Raw genomic sequence first — 16,745 nt, 5'->3', positions numbered from 1 at the left:
CAAATATCAAATCATTATGTTGTAAGCCTGAAACTAATGTTGTCTGTCAGTTATAGCGCAATGAAACACAAAAAACAAAACCCATGAATTTGAATTGGAAAAACAAAAGCCAGGCTGCACAGTCTCCCGGACGGAAAAGGGAGCAGCTTGGGGAGGGCACTTAGCGTCCCCGAGTCCCAGTTTTCCCAGCTGAGAGCCGGATGCTGCTCATACCGGGTGGGCCGTGAGCTGGGACTGGAAGGTGCTTTTTCTAAGCTCTAAGCTGCTGAACACCGAGGGCATTCAGGCTAAAGGCAGAGCTCAGATTTGTAGCGTCACATCGCTAACACGAAGGAAAAGGGGGTGGTGGCACGGAGGAGTGCAGATTCCCGGCTTCTGAAGAGAACCGGCTGGGCTTGCCTGCCTGGGTCCACAGCCCGCTCCTGGCAGGAGCTGACGTGCTGCCCCTGTAGACGTGGCAGTATGTTCTCAATTTGGCCCTGGCCCCCACCCTCCTTTCTGTTTTAAAACTGCACGTCACCAAGTCCGAAACCCCTGCTGCCCTAGATGGCCATTGTTTTTTTAAAAATATATTTTATTGATTTTTTACAGAGAGGAAGGGAGAGGAAGAGAGAGAGTTAGAAACATCGATTTAGCTGCCTCCTGCACAACCCCTACTGGGGATGTGCCCGCAACCAAGGTACATGCCCTTGACCGGAATGGAACCTGGGACCCTTCAATCCAGAGGCCCACGCTGTATCCACTGAGCCAAAGCAGGCAGGGCTGGCCATTGTTTTTGAGAGAAGGGCCTGGAGCCAGTCACAGCTCAGGTTTCTGTTTGGCTCCACATGACCACCAGGTGGCGCCCAAAGCCCGAGGACTGGGTGGAGGCTGGCGGAAGGGAGGAGGGGATTCCTGCTCCCAAGTGGCCCCAGGCTTCCGGATCTGGTCTTGCTGCCCCCTCCCTGGGGACAGATGTTGGCACCTTTCATTTTTCAAACTCCGTGAACCAAAGGCTCTAGGGCCCAAGTCCAGGAGGGGCACTGCCTCTTCAGGAAAGCCTTGGGCCTTGGCTGGGCCTGGGCAGTTTTCTCCTTGGCTTTCCCCTCCTGAGTTCAGTCTCCCTGAAGCCGCGGGCTGGGCCCCTGGTGCACACCGTACTGAGCGGACCTCCCTGTGGGAACAGGTCACCGGCCTGAGGCCATGCACTAGACCCCCGGGTCCTCTCTGCCTTTGTCTTGCTTGCCCAGAGCCAGCTGCCTTGTGTGTTCCCACCCTCCACCTCCAGCCACAAGCCCAGGGGTCCTCCAACTATCTGGCCTTCTGCCTGATGCTTAAATAAGCCGCTCATCTGGTCCAAGGGCGTTTGCTTGGACAGTGACAGAATTGGGTATTTGAGGCTGAGACCATTTAGCCTGCAAAGCCTCAAGTATTTACTCTCTGGCACTTCACAGAAGAGGTTGGCCAGCCCATGTCAACCTTTCCCTGGACTGAAGCCATGCCACTCACTCTCCCTGTCACCCTCCCGTCTGTTTCCAGGGCCCCTGAGATGCCCTCCCTTCGAGGCGTCCTGGGAACCCTTAGGCTCTGGAATCTAATGGCTTGGGTGAACCCTGAGCCGGGGGCGGCCACCACGGGCCATGAGCTGTGTTCTTGCGACGGAACCTGCTTTACAAGGCTCTCTGGAGGATGACACGCAACAGAACCGGCACATTCTTCAGCACCCGCTGCAGGCATGGAGCGGCTGGGCACTTTCAAAGCACAGGCACACTCGCATGTGGACGACAGGCAGACGTCACTCATCCCCTGGCAGCTGAGCTCGGAGGGGGGCCGTGACCAGCTCGGATGACAGCTGAGTCTTCCAGCCACGTCCAGAGGACGTCTGCCTCCCCCCCCCCCCCCCAACCCCCCGCGCTGGCTCTCTAACTGCCTGTCCTCCAGTCCCTGCTGGGTGAGGTGCCTTTCCCCACTCCAAAACAGCCCATTGTCATCTGCAGTAACTATGTTCTGTAAAGCCACCGAGAACACAGAACTAGCAGGCAGTAAACCCTGCTTCCAGCGGCAATGCGGGGCTGGATTCCTGGGAACCTCTGCTCACATAACATTACTATTTTAATCCTCACTTGAGGATATTTTTTCCATTGATTTTTTAGAGAGTGGAAGAGAGAGAGGAGAAGGGGAGAGACAGACAGACATCCATTGGTTGCCTTCCACTTGCACCCCAACCCGGGGTCAGGGATTGAACCTGCAACTGAGGTACAAGTCTTTGACTGGGAATCGAACCTGTGAACCTTCAGTCCATGGGCCGATGCTCTAACCACTGAGAAAAACCAGCCAGGGCTAATGACACCTTATTTAATAAAATACACTAGAGGCCCGGTGCACGACATTTGTGCAGTGGGGGTGGGGGAGCCCTCAGCCCGGCCTGCACCCTTTAGCAGTCTGGGAGCCCTTGGGGGCTATCCAACTGCGGGGAGTGGGCCCAAGCCGCAGTCGGACATCCTTAGTGCTGCCACGGAGGCTGGAGAGGCTCCCGCCACTACTGCTGCGCTCACCAGCCATCAGCCTGGCTTGTGGCTGAGCGGTGCTCCCCCTGTGGGAGCGCACTGACCACCAAGGAGCAGTTCCTGTGTTGTCTGACCCCTGATGGTCAGTGTGTGTCATAGCGACCAGTCGTTCCAACGTTAGGACTGTTTACATATTAGCCTTTTATTATATAGGATGTGCTGTTGATTCGTTAACATTGAGCTCATGGCCACCAGAGCTACAACTCACGCCTGCACAAGCTTGTCTGCCCCACACACTTTCTCCATAGGGAGTGTCACAGCCTCCCTGCACTCAGGAACACGCCAGCACCTCGGCACTGCTGGGGGCAGTGTTAAACAGTGAGATCACAGGGAAAATACCCAGGCGTGAAAAGCATAACATCAACGAGACGTTAAGAGGTCCTGTGTAGAGTATGAAGCTGAGACAGACAGCACCTCTTCGTTCGGCCTCCCCTGGGAGCGCGCACCCGGGAGACTCGGAGTTTTTGCGTCTGCACGTGCCCGCAAATGACTGTGACAGCATCTCAAGTAGCGACTTAGGGGCCACAAATAAGGCTTAGGGGTCGGCGAACTTGCAAACACGGACTCCATGAGCAGCGAGGACCGGCCCGTCAGCCTGCCCTAATGAGCTTCCAAGTCCCTTCCGGAGCCCACCCCCTCCTCCCCGTGGCCAGGCTCAGACAGGTCCCCTGCTGCCGCTGCCGCCCCTCCCAGCCCAGACGGTCCTTGAAAACACAAACCTGATCTTGGCTCCTTCTGTCTGAGAACCTGCACTATGATGTGATGGGCCCCTGGCATCCGCCGCCCCTCCCTCCTCTACATCCCATCTTCACAGCACTCAGCTCTCCCGTTCTCTCTCCTGCCCTTCCCCACGGGGCCAGAGGATCCTCGGGGGCTTGGCTGTGTCCCCAGCCCCCTGGCTCTTGTGAGTGCCCGTGGAGTTATTTCAATGAGCGAATCCCTCCCCTCGGTCCCGAGCGGCCCACACTCACTCTTCTTGAAGAACTTTTTCCGGCGCCCGGCCAGGCTGAGCTGGTTGTCCCCGCCGCTGTCGCAGGTGCAGGCCTCGCCGCCCTGCCCGTAGTACTTGGGCACCAGGTTGGACAGGGCGCTGCCACCGGGCCGTGCTGGCCCCTTACACTTGTGCAGCTTCAGCGTCCCCGTGGCGTCCTCCACACACTGCCACTTCTGCAAGTCACAGTGAGGCCTCAGGCTCCTCCCCCTAGCCCTCGCCCACCCCGAGAACTCCCCTCCCTGCCCTTGTAGGGACATGGGCTCACAAGGGCTTGCGTTCCTGGAACTAGTTACTCAAGGACAGACACGTGTTGACTGCAGAAGCACAGACATGGCACCGAGGGGGCACTGCATGGCTGTGGCTGAGTGTGAGCCCGTCGCAGGACGCACACGCAGGGAAGGGCGTTCCTAGAAGGCACAGCTGAGCTCGGCGAGGCCACAGCACTGAGGGGGCGGCTGGCCCAGCAGGATTAGGACTGCACTCCCAGTGGGTGGACATCTGGACAGGGATCCTGGAGGCCCTAGAACTACAGGCCCAGGGGCCGCAGACGGGGGCTTCCCCAGCTGGTCTGGGCCCACCCCCCACCTCGGGTTTCTTCTCTGTGCAGCTAAGCCGTGCTCTAATGATCTGTTCTGAATTGCAGACGCATGCCCCGCCCCTGCCCTGGGCTCGCCTGACCTTTAACCTGGGGCACAGGATTTGACAACAATCCCAGGGGGCAAAGGCTCCCTGGCCTCATTGGCTGTTCCTCGTAGCTCAGACCCACTTGTGGGCTCTTGGCATAAACCCAAGGCCTTGCTCTCCCCAGAACGCCAGCTGCAGGAGGGCGCCACTTTCTGAGGATGGCATTTGAGGTTGTTGCCACGGTGCCTAGAACAGTGCCTGAGGAGCAGGCCTGGGTCACGTTTAGAGGGGCAGCCATTGGGAGGGAAGGAAGGGTGGAGGGGCACCTGTCCCCAGCCCCAGGGCTGAGCCCCGCCTCCTCACCTGTCCCAGCTGCTCGCACGCGGTCTGGTACTCGGCCCGCTGGCACAGGTCTTTCACACGCTGGTACTTGGGCAGGAAGTTCTCCTGGGCGTCCGCCTTGTCACTGTCCCTCTTGTGGAGCAGCTTGCTGTGGGGCAGAGAACGGGACCCAGGGCTGGCCTCCCGGTGCCGGAGGAGCGCGTGGCCTGCCGACGAGTGTGGCACCAGCCTGGTCCAGCCTGGCCACTCTCCCGATTGTTAAGGGACTGAAGAAGTGGGGGTTTCTATAAGAAACCTCCCCAAGTGCATGCGCTGACAATTAACGGACACTGCGCAGGCAGCACCAAACATGTGGCCTCCAGATGCAAAAGCTGTGCCAACCACAGGAACAGCAGATGCGCTTTCGTGGCTGAGGCCGTGGACACGAGAGCCAGGCCAGGCACCGTGGGAAGGTATGATAACAACAGCCCCCCCCCCCCCCGCAACAGTGAGAACTTTCACATCGTGGGTGCAGGGGGGCTGCCAGAAGCGGCCTGGGATGTGGGGGGACCTGGGTGGTTCCTCAGGACCCAGCACTCACCCTCTCTCTACCAGGAAGGAGTCCCGCCAGACCCTCATCTTCTTTTTCAAGTGGAACCTGGGGAAAAGCACACTCCATCTTCTCATCAGTGTGGGGCCTCATATCCCCGCCCCTTCTCCCAGGAGCAGGATCGATGCCCAGAGCCGCCTTGGTTCCCAGCCAGCACAGACCCCGGGGTCCCAGGGGAAGACGGGGTGAGCAGGGACGGGAAAGGCTTTGATGCCCCACCCTCCCGGGCGGAAGTTACACTCAGTCACGTGTGTGTCCGAACTCTGTGCCTCCCAGGAAGTCCGACAGCTCCCTTAGGCGGCACCGGGTGGCGAGGCTGCCTGACTTGGGGGGACTCGCACTGTGTTTTGGAGGATGCCCTCCTGGACCCTCTGTAGCTGGATTTGGGTAATTTAACTGCCCTTGATGCTGGGTCACTCTCGTTTCCATTTCCCAGATGGGCTCAGGCTGCGGCAGCTTCCATCCTGCACTGACTCCCAGGTACCCCGCTCCTCCCACCTGCCCAGTCCACAGCCATGCAGCTTATAAGCCTCCCGTTCGGAGGGAAGGCTCAGCCGAGGGGGTCCCCTGCAGGGCGGTCAATGGGGACGGGCAGTGTCCGTCCAGCTCACAATAGGCGGCTCCCTGGGGCCATGAGCCCAGTGGACATTACAGTTTTGGCCACCAGGTGTCGCTGCTGCCACAGCAGTGGCTATGTCCTCCTGCTTTCCTGTCCCCACCAGGCTCAACTCACCTTCCCAGGTGCCTAAGTTTTGCTCCCCATCCCTGTTCCCTTTCCCGCCTCCGGACACCTAGGAACATTGCCCTCCGACATCTGCATCAACGGCACAGAGCATGGCGACTGGGAGTGCAGCCTCTAGTCTGGAGTCTGAAGCTGGAGCCGGAGCCAGGCCTGCCCAGAGACCTCCGACGAGTCACGTAACCTCTCTGGCATTCATTTCCAAATTGGTCACAGGGCATCAGCATAAAGCCCCCCTCACTGGGTCATAAAGATCTAAATGACGAAATGCCATGCCAAGTACTCAGCACACGGCCCGGCCACAGGAAGTGCTGCGTGAGAGTGTTAATTCCTGTTGTTTCAAGTTGAACACAAATTTAGGGTCTGCAACTGGTGGCCCTGGCCGTATTCCAGATGGGAGGCCGGAATCTTAGAGGGGGCATCCTTCTCTCCCAGGTGGGGAAGTGGTCGGGTGGGGAACCCTGGAACCCCAGCTCCGGGCGCGTGGAGAGGTCCCCCCACCAGACCCACACGGTCTGGCCACAAGTCTCCGCAGGGGTTTGGGGGGGGACCAGCGCCCCTTTCCCCTCCTCACCGATTCATGGGCCTCTCCGTGTCCAGCAGCTTCAGGATGGATTTCCCATCCATATCCGAGGGGATGTCCAGCCCTGCGATGTCCAGGATGGTGGGGGCCAGGTCGATGTTGAGGACGATGTGGGGGTTCCTTGGGGAGGCAGGGAGACCATCACTGGGGAGAGGGGCGGCTGGAGGGGTGGAGGTGGCCAGGGATTGGGGCCCTGCAGGTAGGAAGCTGGGACCGTGCCACTCCCTGAATCTCAGCCCTTAGCGATCCCCTCGGTGGCCAATTCACCTGAACCCTGCCCCCCGGCCCCCTTACCTCTGTGCCCCAGACACACACAGGGGCTGGATTCACAGGCCACACCTGGCTGTCTCTTCAGCCAGGAATGCCCTCTCTGTTCCCAATATCCGAACAAAAGGCACCCACCCTTAAGAGCTACCCCAAACCCAGGGCCTTCCCCTGGACCCTTCTCCGAACCTCTGAGGGCAACACCGGCCCCCGTGCTGCCCCTGACAGCCAGGCACAGTCTGGCCTCAGGGCCTTTGCTCTGGCCAGAATGTTCTTTCTCCAGACTCCAGCACAGCACTTTCCCTCTCTCCCTTTAGTTCCAGAAAAACCCCGTGACAGACTATGTGGTCCGGTGACCCCCAGCCCTGGTGTTCACACCTTTGTGGCCAAGGCAATAGAACACAGCCAGGGCGGCTGGTGTCACTCCATGCTCACGTTACGCGCTACGTGACTGTCTTGCTAGCGCGTCTCCCTTGTCTCTCACTGCAGGAGCAAGCTGCCATGGCGCTGCCCCCAGCAAGGACACTTGGGGAACAGTCCGGGGGGAAGGCTGTGTGAGTTCACGTCCGCCGCCGGCACTTGCACAACCCGGGAGCGAGGACGTGGGGCACGTGACAGGCCAGCGACTGCCATCCTCCGGCTTCTGTTCAGACCACTGTTGGGTTTTGTCAGCCAGATGGCTGACAGTCACGGTGACTCTGCCACCACAGAACGCACCCGAGAATGAAGCCAATTCACATAAAATAGGGCCGACAGATGGAAAATGAGAGCTGCCTGCGGGGACTGTGGGGCTGCTGGATCCAGCCGTGCCTGAAGCCAGAGCTGGCCTTGGACTTCCCGGTTACTTTAGTCACTGCATCCCTTTATCTTATTTAGTCTTGTCCGGTTTGATGGTCACTTCTGCTTGCAACCAAAGGAGCCCAGGCTGACAGATACTCTGTGTGTCTTCAGCCCCAAACCTGACATTGGCCCACTCTCTGTTTTGTCTGCGTGGGGTTGTGGTTTGGGGGTCCCGTGAACCGGATCAGACTCGGAGGCCAACCAAACCCGTAATGCCAGTGCCTACAGAGCCCTGGCAGGCCTCATTCTTCCTATTCACGGGGTGGCGCAGGGTTTCTGAGGGAGCATGGAGTGGCAGACAGGAGCACGTGACCCCGGGCAATGCAACCGCGGGCCCTCAGTTTCCTGAGGTATAAAAGGGATGAGAATAGCCTCTACCTCACAGGGTTGCTGTTATGCTCAAAGGAACACAGGGGTGAAAGTGCTTCGCCCTGGGCCCGAGGAATGAGCGCTACAGAAACAGCTACTATTATAGCTCCGATGACAGGTGGGGACCCTGAGACCAAGGACGGGGAGGGATGTGGTGCGGCCGGCCGAGGAAGAGGGATGAGGCCGGCCTGCCTCCGGAAACGGTCCCCAGGCGTCCACGGCGGCAGGACTTCTCAGCCCCTGCCGGGCAAGGCCGCACCTTCCAGGAGGATTCCGCAGCGAGCCCGGTTGGTGCCGTGGGTCCTGTCCGGGCTCCGGTGGAAGTCGGACCAAGTAAGTGACTTAATGGCAACTCATCTGCATCTCAAAGAGCCACTCAGTTGGTGCCCCTGAGGTCCCCGTGGATCCGGGGAGGCTGCCGCTGAGATTCCCGGCCTCCCACCTCTCCTGCCCCGACGTGGCGTTTCTGGCTGGCAGACGTGGCATCCCAAAGACTAACCCACGGAGAACGCTGGCCGAGGGCCACGTGGTCCCCAAGGAAAGACGGCAGGGGAGCCAGTTCACCTCTGCGCTGCGGCCTGAGCTGCTCGGCCGATCGTACGACACCCCCATCCCTTCACCCCGGCCGCAGGATCCCTCCCGACGTCCACCAGCCCCAGGGGCCCCCAGACAGACAGAAATCAGGCGGCATTCCCACCGCTGGCGGCACAGGGGCCAGCTCCGCGCTCCCCTGGCACGCTGCCCGCCACAAACATTCTGTTTTCACAGGTGCTCACGGCTCCCGGCCCCTCCTTCCCTAACAGGCGTCTACCATGCGTCAAAATCCACCCTAAGTGACACGGTCGTCGTTTCACTTGGCACCGAGGCTCCCCTGCCCGACGGGAGCCACCGGGGCGTGGGCGGGCTGCACGGCTGAATGCCGGCCTCTTGTCTGTCCGGGTGTCCTCGAGCCTCGAGGCCTCCCTGGGACTTTGGAGCCGCGGGGGCAGGGGTGGGGGCACTTACAGCGAGCCGGCCTCCACGTTGGGGCCTCGCACGTAGAAGGGGACCCTGATGTCAAACTCGTACGGCATGGACTTGCCCTTCACCAGGCCGAACTGGCCGATGTGGTAGCCGTGGTCGGCGGTGTACACGAGGTAGGTGTTGTCCAGCTCGCCCGTCTCCACCAGCATGTTGTAGATCTGAGACACAGGGAGCAGGTGAGGGGCCCGCCCGCCGTCCCCCGGGCTGCGGGTCTGAGGCCTCAGTCCCTTCCCTCCCCTGCTTCAGGGCCTCGCTCAGCCCTCACCGCCCAGCGGCCCGAGGCTGGGCCACTTGTAGCTGCAGCCTCCCCACTGCTGGCCACTCTCGGTCTCCTTACTTTTCTTCACAGGGCTCCTCGCCTTCTCTCTCTCCCCCTTATTTGTGGGTTGTGTGCCCCTGCGTGAGAATGTAAGCTCCATCAGAGCAGCGACTTCTGTTGCTCACAAATGCTGATAAATGAACGAATGAATGAATGAATGAATGGGTTGGATGTGGCCGAGGCAGGAGCCTGCGATCCGCCACGGTGTGTCCAGCTGAGCCCTCTGTGATGCCGCAATGTTAATTTCTGTCCCGTCCTCCAGCCACAGGTGGCTGTCGGGCACCTGACATGTGGCTGGTGTGACTGAGGGCCTGAATTTTAAATTGTGTGTGTTGTAGGTAAATTTAAATAGCCGTGGATAACTCGAGTATGTGCCCTATATCCACACCCTGGGATATTACTCAGCAGTAAAGAGGAGTGAAGCGCTGATAGCGCCCCCATGTGGCTGAACACTGCAACCTCATGCCAGTCACAGGAGAGCAAATCCTGTGTGAACCCATTCACGAGAAACGTCCGCAAATCCAGATACTGGGCGGACTGCTGGCTGCCAGGGATGAAGGGTGAGGGGGTGCTAGAGGGGGTGGCTAAGGGCGGCGGGGTTTCTTTCTGGGGCGATGAAAATGTCCTAAAGTTGACTGTGGTCCTGACCATACAAGTTTGCAAATATGTGAAAACCACCGACCTGCACGCTTTAACGGGGTGAGTCGTATGGTATGTGAACTGAACCTCAATAAAGCTGTTAAGCAAATGGCAACAGCCCCACCTGCCACATGCTGAACAGAACAGAGCCAGGGCAGAAAGGACGTTCTCAGCCGCTCTCCCCAGCCTGGGGCAGTGCCTGGGTTCTGCCTCGTTTCCCATTCCTCTCCAGCGGGTGACCCTCAGGACGGAGCAGGGCAGGGAGGGTCAGCAGGGAGGGGGTGCGGGGGGGGTGGCGGCCTACCGTCTCCATGGAGTCGTCCACGGACATGAGGGTCTGCAGGCGCTTCCGCTGGAGCATGTTGGTGAATTCCATGTGGATGGGCTTCATGGGCCCCGTGTAACGCATGATCCAGTGCTTGTCGGGGTTGGGCGCGTAGTTGTAGCTTGGCGTGCTGGCGGGCAGACACACACGCAGTGGTCAGGCGGGGACTGGAGGGGGGTGCTGGGCCGGCCCCCAACCCACCCAGCGCTGGCCCTGAGCGGTCTGCAGCCCAGCACGGACACCCCCGCATCTGGGGGAAGCGGACGCTGGTGTCAGGGACTCGGCTGAATGTTAGGTCGGCCTTCCTCCTCTGTGGGGCGCCACCGGGGAAGACCTCAGGAGGTCTAGCGTCAAACAGTGTGGAGCCACAGACGCAGAAAGCCCCTCCCATGCCGCTCGCTGTCAGCGCACCCGGACACCAGGGCCAAGGGTCTCTGGTGTCCATCTTCCTTGAACACCTGTCTGGAACCTGCCCCTCCCCTTTTAAAGCAGGAGAGAGGCTCCGTGCGGAGCCTCCAGCAGGCACAGCGCCCAATTCTAACCCACCAGGACGGCATTCACTCTCCAGTTGCCTTGGGTAGACGGCAAGCGACAGCTATCACGGTTAAGGCGCGACGACCGAGTCTCCCTTTGCAATAGATTTTGGTTCAAAAAAGGGAAGCTGATTACAAAATTAGGTTAGTAACAGCCATGCCCGCGCGGCCAGTGCTGTGAGGATGGTGCCTGACGTGTGCATTTGGGACAACCACACTCTGTGACTTGGTGTCACCGCTATTCCTCCCTCTGGTCGGCTCTCCCATTTACCAGAGGAGGAACGGAGGGTCAGAGGAGTCTGGGTCCTGCTGGTGGACGGGGTGGTAGGATCAGCTTCCCTTTTTTGAGGATGAGGAGGCCCAGGGAGTCCCGACCTGGCCAGAGGCAGAGCTCCGGGAGCGGGTCAGGTGGACCAACGAGCTGTTTGTTATCAGAAACCCTACCCGCCCCCCCCACTTCCCGCTGCCCCTGCCCCGGGCCTGACTGTGGACATTCACGTTTGAGCAAAACTTCAGCCAAGAAATTCCCATTGGGAGAACATGTTTGCCAACGATATCACCGATAAGGGTTTCATCTCCAACATTTACAGGGAACTCATACAAAGTAACAAAAGGAAGATAACCCAATCAAAAAATGGGCAACGGACCTAAATAGACACTTTTCGAAAGAGGACATTCAGAAAGCCGAGAGACATATGAACACATGCTCAAAGTCACTAATCATCCGAGAAATGCAAATCAAAACGACAATGAGGTGCCATCTCACACCTGTCAGAATGGCTATCATCAACAAATCAACAAACGACAAGTGCTGGAGAGGATGTGGAGAAAAAGGAACACTCGTGCACTGCTGGTGGGAATGCAGACTGGTGCAGCCACTATGGAAGACAGTATGGAGTTTCCTCAAAAAACTAAAAATGGAACTCCCATTTGACCCTGTGATCCCACTTCTAGGAATATATCCCAAGAAACCAGAAACGCCAATCAGAAAGGATATATGCACCCCTATGTTCATAGCAGCACAATTCACCATAGCTAAGATCTGGAAACAGCCTAAGTGCCCATCAGCAGATGAGTGGATTAGAAAACTGTGGTACATCTATACAATGGAATACTACGCTGCTATAAAAAAAGGGAATTCTTACCATTTGCAACAGCATGGATCGAACTGGAGAGCATTATGCTAAGTGAAATAAGCCAGTAGGAGAAAGATAAATATCACATGATCTCACTCATTTGTGGAATATAATGAACAACATAAACTGATGAACAAAAAACAGATCCAGAGACAGAGAAGCATCGATCAGACCATCAAACCTCAGAGGGAAGGTAGGGGAGGGTGGGGGTAAGAGGGGGAGATCAACAAAGGACTTATATGCAAGCATATAAGCCCAACCAATAGACACAGACACCAGGGGGGTGAGGGCATGAGTGGGGAGGGACAATGGGGGGATAAGGACACATGTAATAACTTAATCAATAAAGAAAAAACAAGGAAATATACACAATACTATTCAAACTTTAAAATATCATATATTTATCAAGCACATACTTAAGAGATAGATGATAGATGGCTTCTTTGAAACAAATTTACGTGCAAAGATTCAAAATAAAAAATGAGAAGCAACTCAAAATATTAAAAAAAGAGAAGAAATTCCCACTGGGGATTAGGCAGCACAGACACCCGGCCTCTTCAGTCCGGGGCCTCGGAAGTTTGATTCTAGTAACATATTATTCTGTCCCAGACCAAGAGACCCCCGCCCCCCCGCGATCTGTGCTACTGGAAACCCCACCCACACATGGGTGTCCCGGTGGGGGCCATGGAGAGAAGTGCTCTATTTAAACCCCACACAGTGGTGTCCCTAGAACTGCCGGCCCTCAGTCCTCCCGGACCATGCCCCTCCCCGACCATGCCCCGCCCCAGGCAAAGCTGCACACAAAGGCTGAGTTTCCAGGGCTCAAGACAAAGGCCTTTCAGAATGGCAATTAAGGGGCAAAGGGTTGCTGGGGGGTAGAGCGGGGAGGCACACAGGTCTGGTCAGAAACTGAGCTCCCTTCCCTGCAGACCAGCCCACCATCGATGGGTGGATGGATGGATGGATGGGTGGATGGATGGATGGATGGACAGCCTCCTCAACATCAGGATGAGCTGGGGCAGAAGGAGCAGTGCTGGGACCAGCAGCCTGACAGTTGTGGAGACGGTTGCTATGCAGAGCGGGTGAGTCACAGCCTCCAGATTCCCGCTGGACGTCGCTGTCAGCCCTGGCTGGTCTCCTGCCGCTAAATCCAACCCGGCCCAAGGCCCCTTTGATGAGGAGCTCGGCTGCGCTCCTGCGGGCTGGCCCGGGGCCTGACCTGCGTGTAGAACATTCCCAGCAACAAGCTCCCTCCACCCCTCCAAGGAGCTGGAGGGGGCGGCCGGCTGCACAGAGCCGCTCTCAGAGCTGCTGGGCGCGTGGGAAACCAATCCCGCAGGCCCCTGGGCGCATTCCAGGAGGCGATTCTGAGCACTCGCCCCCGCCCCCCCCACCCCCCTGCCCTGAATCTATTAGGCCGCTGTCTGTCCTGGAGACCAGGAGGGGCGTCTGTCAGGAGTCTGTGGAGGCTGAGCCCAAAGCCCTTTCTCTGAGCAGAGGCCAGGCTTCCTCAGAGCCCAGCAGCCTGCTGCGCGGAGCTGCCACCCTCACCTCCTGGAGAATCCCAGGAATGCCTGTGTGCACAGCAGGCCTCGGGGAGGAGCCCCCTCTGCTGGGTGGTGGGAGGGTGACTGCCCTGCAGCCCCGCACCCCAAGGCTGGGAGCCGGTCTGGCTCCCCTGGGTTAGACAAGGAGGCCCCTGAACCCACAACCAGAGGCCACGCTGGAAACACAGCTCGGGGGCTGGTGTCTGTGTGTGCATCCGTGTGCGTGTTTGCGTTTCTGCGTGTACATGCCTGTATGGTGGTGTGTCTGTCTGTGCGTGTTTGTGTGTATGTGTCCGTTGGGTGTCTGTCTTTGTGTGTCTGTGTGGATCTGTATCCCTGTGCAGATCTTTAAGTGTGTGTCTCTGTGTCTATCTCTGTACGCGTCTGTGTTTGTATCTGTGTTAGTGTGTACAGGTTTGTGCGTGCACTTGTGTAACTGTGTGTGTCTGATCTGAGTGTATCTTTGTGTATGTGTGTATCTATGTTTGTGTGTATCTGTGTATGTGTCTGATCTGTGTGTATCTGTGTTTGTGTGTCTGATCTGTGTGTATCTGTGTTTGTGTTGTGTCCGTGTGTGCATATGTTTGGACCTTTGCGTGTGTGCTTGGGAGGGAAGGGGGGCGACATGGCGGCAAGAGCGTTTCTCAGCCCCAGGCCTGGCCCAGGCCCGGGCTCAACGGGGAGTCTGCTGGGCCTCCGGTAGGAAGATCTGGAACTCCGACCCAGCCTGCAGGGCTCTGTCCCCCACCCCCCAGACTGGCTGCAGAACTTTCTGGTTTTGTTTTAGAAATGATTATACCCCAGAGATAAGCGAGCCTTCCAAACACACCCCTAATAAGGCGAGGGGGTTCTCTGGGTAAGTCATAGCAGGCGCTGCTCATGTTCAATTTCTGTGATTTTCATTTCAAAGGGAAGATAAATGAGCAGGCAAGTCAAACAATCTCCTGACAAACCAGGGCTGCTGGGGGGGGACGGGGGGGGGGTGGCTGCCAGCACCTTTTAAAGGAGAAGCCACAGAAGCAGTGGGCCCTCCCACCCCACAGCTTCTCCCTTAGGTGGGACTGAGCTGGCCACAGGCCCCTCCTGCCAAGGGGAGCGTGAGTGGGGTGGGTGGAGTGTGCTGGGGGGCAGTGCTGCCCTCTAGGGGGTGCGGGCAGCTCATCCCGACAAATCCTTCTCCCCAGAGCCCAGGGGACAGAGGTTCCCACACCCCTGACCCCACCTGGGTGCTGCCGGAAAGCAGTTAGAGAGGGGCCGAGGGGAGCCACGCATTCTGAGTTCAGGGAACATGAAACACCAACGTGCCCGTCCGTGCGCCCAATGTCACAGCGAGGGCTGCCGAGTGTCTCCGCTAAGCGGGAGGTGGCCGGAGGCGGAGAAGAGCAGAACCTCCGGGAGATCTGCTGTCCAGCTGGAGGGAGGAGGACGGGAGGGTGAGCGAGAGATGGGAGGTGGGAGTGGGGGCTGGATGCGAGTCCTGGCGCTGCCACTGACCAGCTGGGCCGCCGGAGGGAAGTGACCTCACCTCTCTGGGCCCCTGGCTCCTGGCCTGCCAGATGGGATCCCACCCGTGACTGAGACCCAGCCTCCAAGAGAGCCCTCCACGCCCCCTTCCTGGGAGTCACACGGCAGGAGCGTGTCTGTGTGACCGACAGCCCGTGGCAGAGCGACGGTGTCACAGCCCGAGACTGGGTTATAAGACACGACGGCGGCCACCTCAGCCTCCCGCCACCTCCCCATCCACCTCTCCCCATCGCGGTCGTGTCTCCGGAGGAAGCCCTGCTGCTCTGCCCTGAGAGGGGGGTCAAGGAGCCGCCACGGGGGTGACCAGGCAGCGGCAGGCGCTGCAGCCCCCGCATCAGAACCTCCCCCAAGGCCACTCCCCGTCACCCGACTCCAGACTCTGAGCTCACACACCGTCGCTAGAGCTGCTGGGCCTCAGGGGAATCTGTTAGCCAACATATCAAGGCTCCTTGTGAGTCTGCAGTGACGTGGTGCGTGTAACAGGCTCAGCATCGAGCCCGCCATGTGGCCGAGGCTCAGGAGGCGGCGGAGATGCTGGGGTCCGATGACGCCATGGACCCTTCCCAAGAGGAAGTTGTTGTGAAATGGACAGGATTACAAAGGAGACCCGTTCTCCTGAAGTGCAGGTCTAGCCACAGACCCGCCCGTGGGAGGATGTGGGGCCCAAGTTGACAACCTGCCTCTTTGGATGTGAGTCCCCTTGCCCCGCAGGGAGCGGTGTCCGGGCTCGTGAGCCCCGTCGGTCACTGCCGTCAGCGACGGCGGCCCTCCCACCGCCATCCCCGCCAGGGCCCCGCGGCAGGTGCTGCTCACATGTGCTGGGACGCGTTGGGGAAGAGGCGTGAGTACTGGGGGGCCGAGTCCTCGGGGCCGTGGGGGGCTGCGTGGCTGATGACCATCAGGACGGGCCTGTGCGGGTACGTCTTCTTGGACGTGCGGAAGAAGCTCACGCTGTCATTGGTGATGAGGTCTGTCAGGTAATCCTGGGGGGCGTGGGAGACACGGGAGCACGCGTGAGGAGCCCCCCATGCGTACTGAGCACCCGCCGTGTGCCAGGCTCCGCTGGGCATCGGGACGCAGCAGCGCCAAACTGGTCGGTCCCTCCCTGTGGGGCTGACCGTCTAGGGAGCAGACAGGTAACCCGTCAGCAAAAACCGGGCAAGTCAAGTGGTGCTGTGCTCAAAGGAGAGAAGGTTAGGGAGGACGGGCGAGGGACTGCCATTTGTCATTCACTCGGGACAGGCATTAAAACATAACAGCTTATTCCGCGGGCGCCGCTGTGCCAGGAGCTGCTAGTGTTTCCTTGGATCCGCTTGCTGAATTCTTATACAGCCACAGGAAGTGTGTGTGACGCGAGCCCTGTTTTCCAGAACAGGAAGTGAAAGCACAGAGAGGTTATGTGACGACGTCACACAACGGGGGAAATGCTGCCACCAGGCCTCCCTGGCCTGAGTCTTTCCCCAGCATTTCTGCAGGACCTGGGGGTAGGAGCAGATGAGCAAGTAAACAAAAAACCAAGACAGTGACAGGGTTATAGTGACAGATGTGCCAGTGAGTAACCGGGGGCTGGGCTGGAGGGGCACGCATTAGCTGGGGCAGTCCAGGAGGGCCTCTCTGAGGAGGTGACATCTGAGCTGAGACCTGAGTGATCAGAAGGAGCCAGGCCTGGGAAGATCTATGTCATCGGGGTTCACCTTCGCTGCTGGAATCCTTAGGGGAGCTTTACTGATGCCTGAGCCCACTCCCGGAGTTTCTGGTTCAATTGTTCAGCCCGGACATCGGACTTTTTAAAAGCTTCCCGGGGGGTTC

At 58.7% G+C, this 16,745-nt stretch overlaps 1 protein-coding gene across 3 annotated transcripts in view; it reads right to left on the bottom strand.

Moving 5' to 3' along the window:
- The window catches only part of SULF2 (sulfatase 2), a 98,593-nt gene that overhangs the window by 9,879 nt on the left and 71,969 nt on the right, over nucleotides 1-16,745 (bottom strand). For all 3 annotated transcript variants that reach the window (XM_059706834.1, XM_059706833.1, XM_059706835.1), the window contains exons 5-11: nucleotides 15,750-15,919; nucleotides 10,176-10,326; nucleotides 8,896-9,071; nucleotides 6,409-6,537; nucleotides 5,087-5,143; nucleotides 4,528-4,654; nucleotides 3,518-3,713 (exon numbers count right to left, since the gene is read on the bottom strand). In XM_059706834.1, the coding sequence (XP_059562817.1) occupies nucleotides 3,518-3,713; nucleotides 4,528-4,654; nucleotides 5,087-5,143; nucleotides 6,409-6,537; nucleotides 8,896-9,071; nucleotides 10,176-10,326; nucleotides 15,750-15,919 (1,006 nt within the window). The remainder of the gene's footprint in view (nucleotides 1-3,517; nucleotides 3,714-4,527; nucleotides 4,655-5,086; nucleotides 5,144-6,408; nucleotides 6,538-8,895; nucleotides 9,072-10,175; nucleotides 10,327-15,749; nucleotides 15,920-16,745) is intronic.

This window comes from Myotis daubentonii, chromosome 8, assembly GCF_963259705.1.
Source record: "Myotis daubentonii chromosome 8, mMyoDau2.1, whole genome shotgun sequence".
Lineage (NCBI taxonomy): Eukaryota > Metazoa > Chordata > Mammalia > Chiroptera > Vespertilionidae > Myotis > Myotis daubentonii.
The sequence above is the reverse complement of the archived record's forward strand: the minus strand, read 5'-3'. Positions and strand labels throughout refer to the sequence as shown.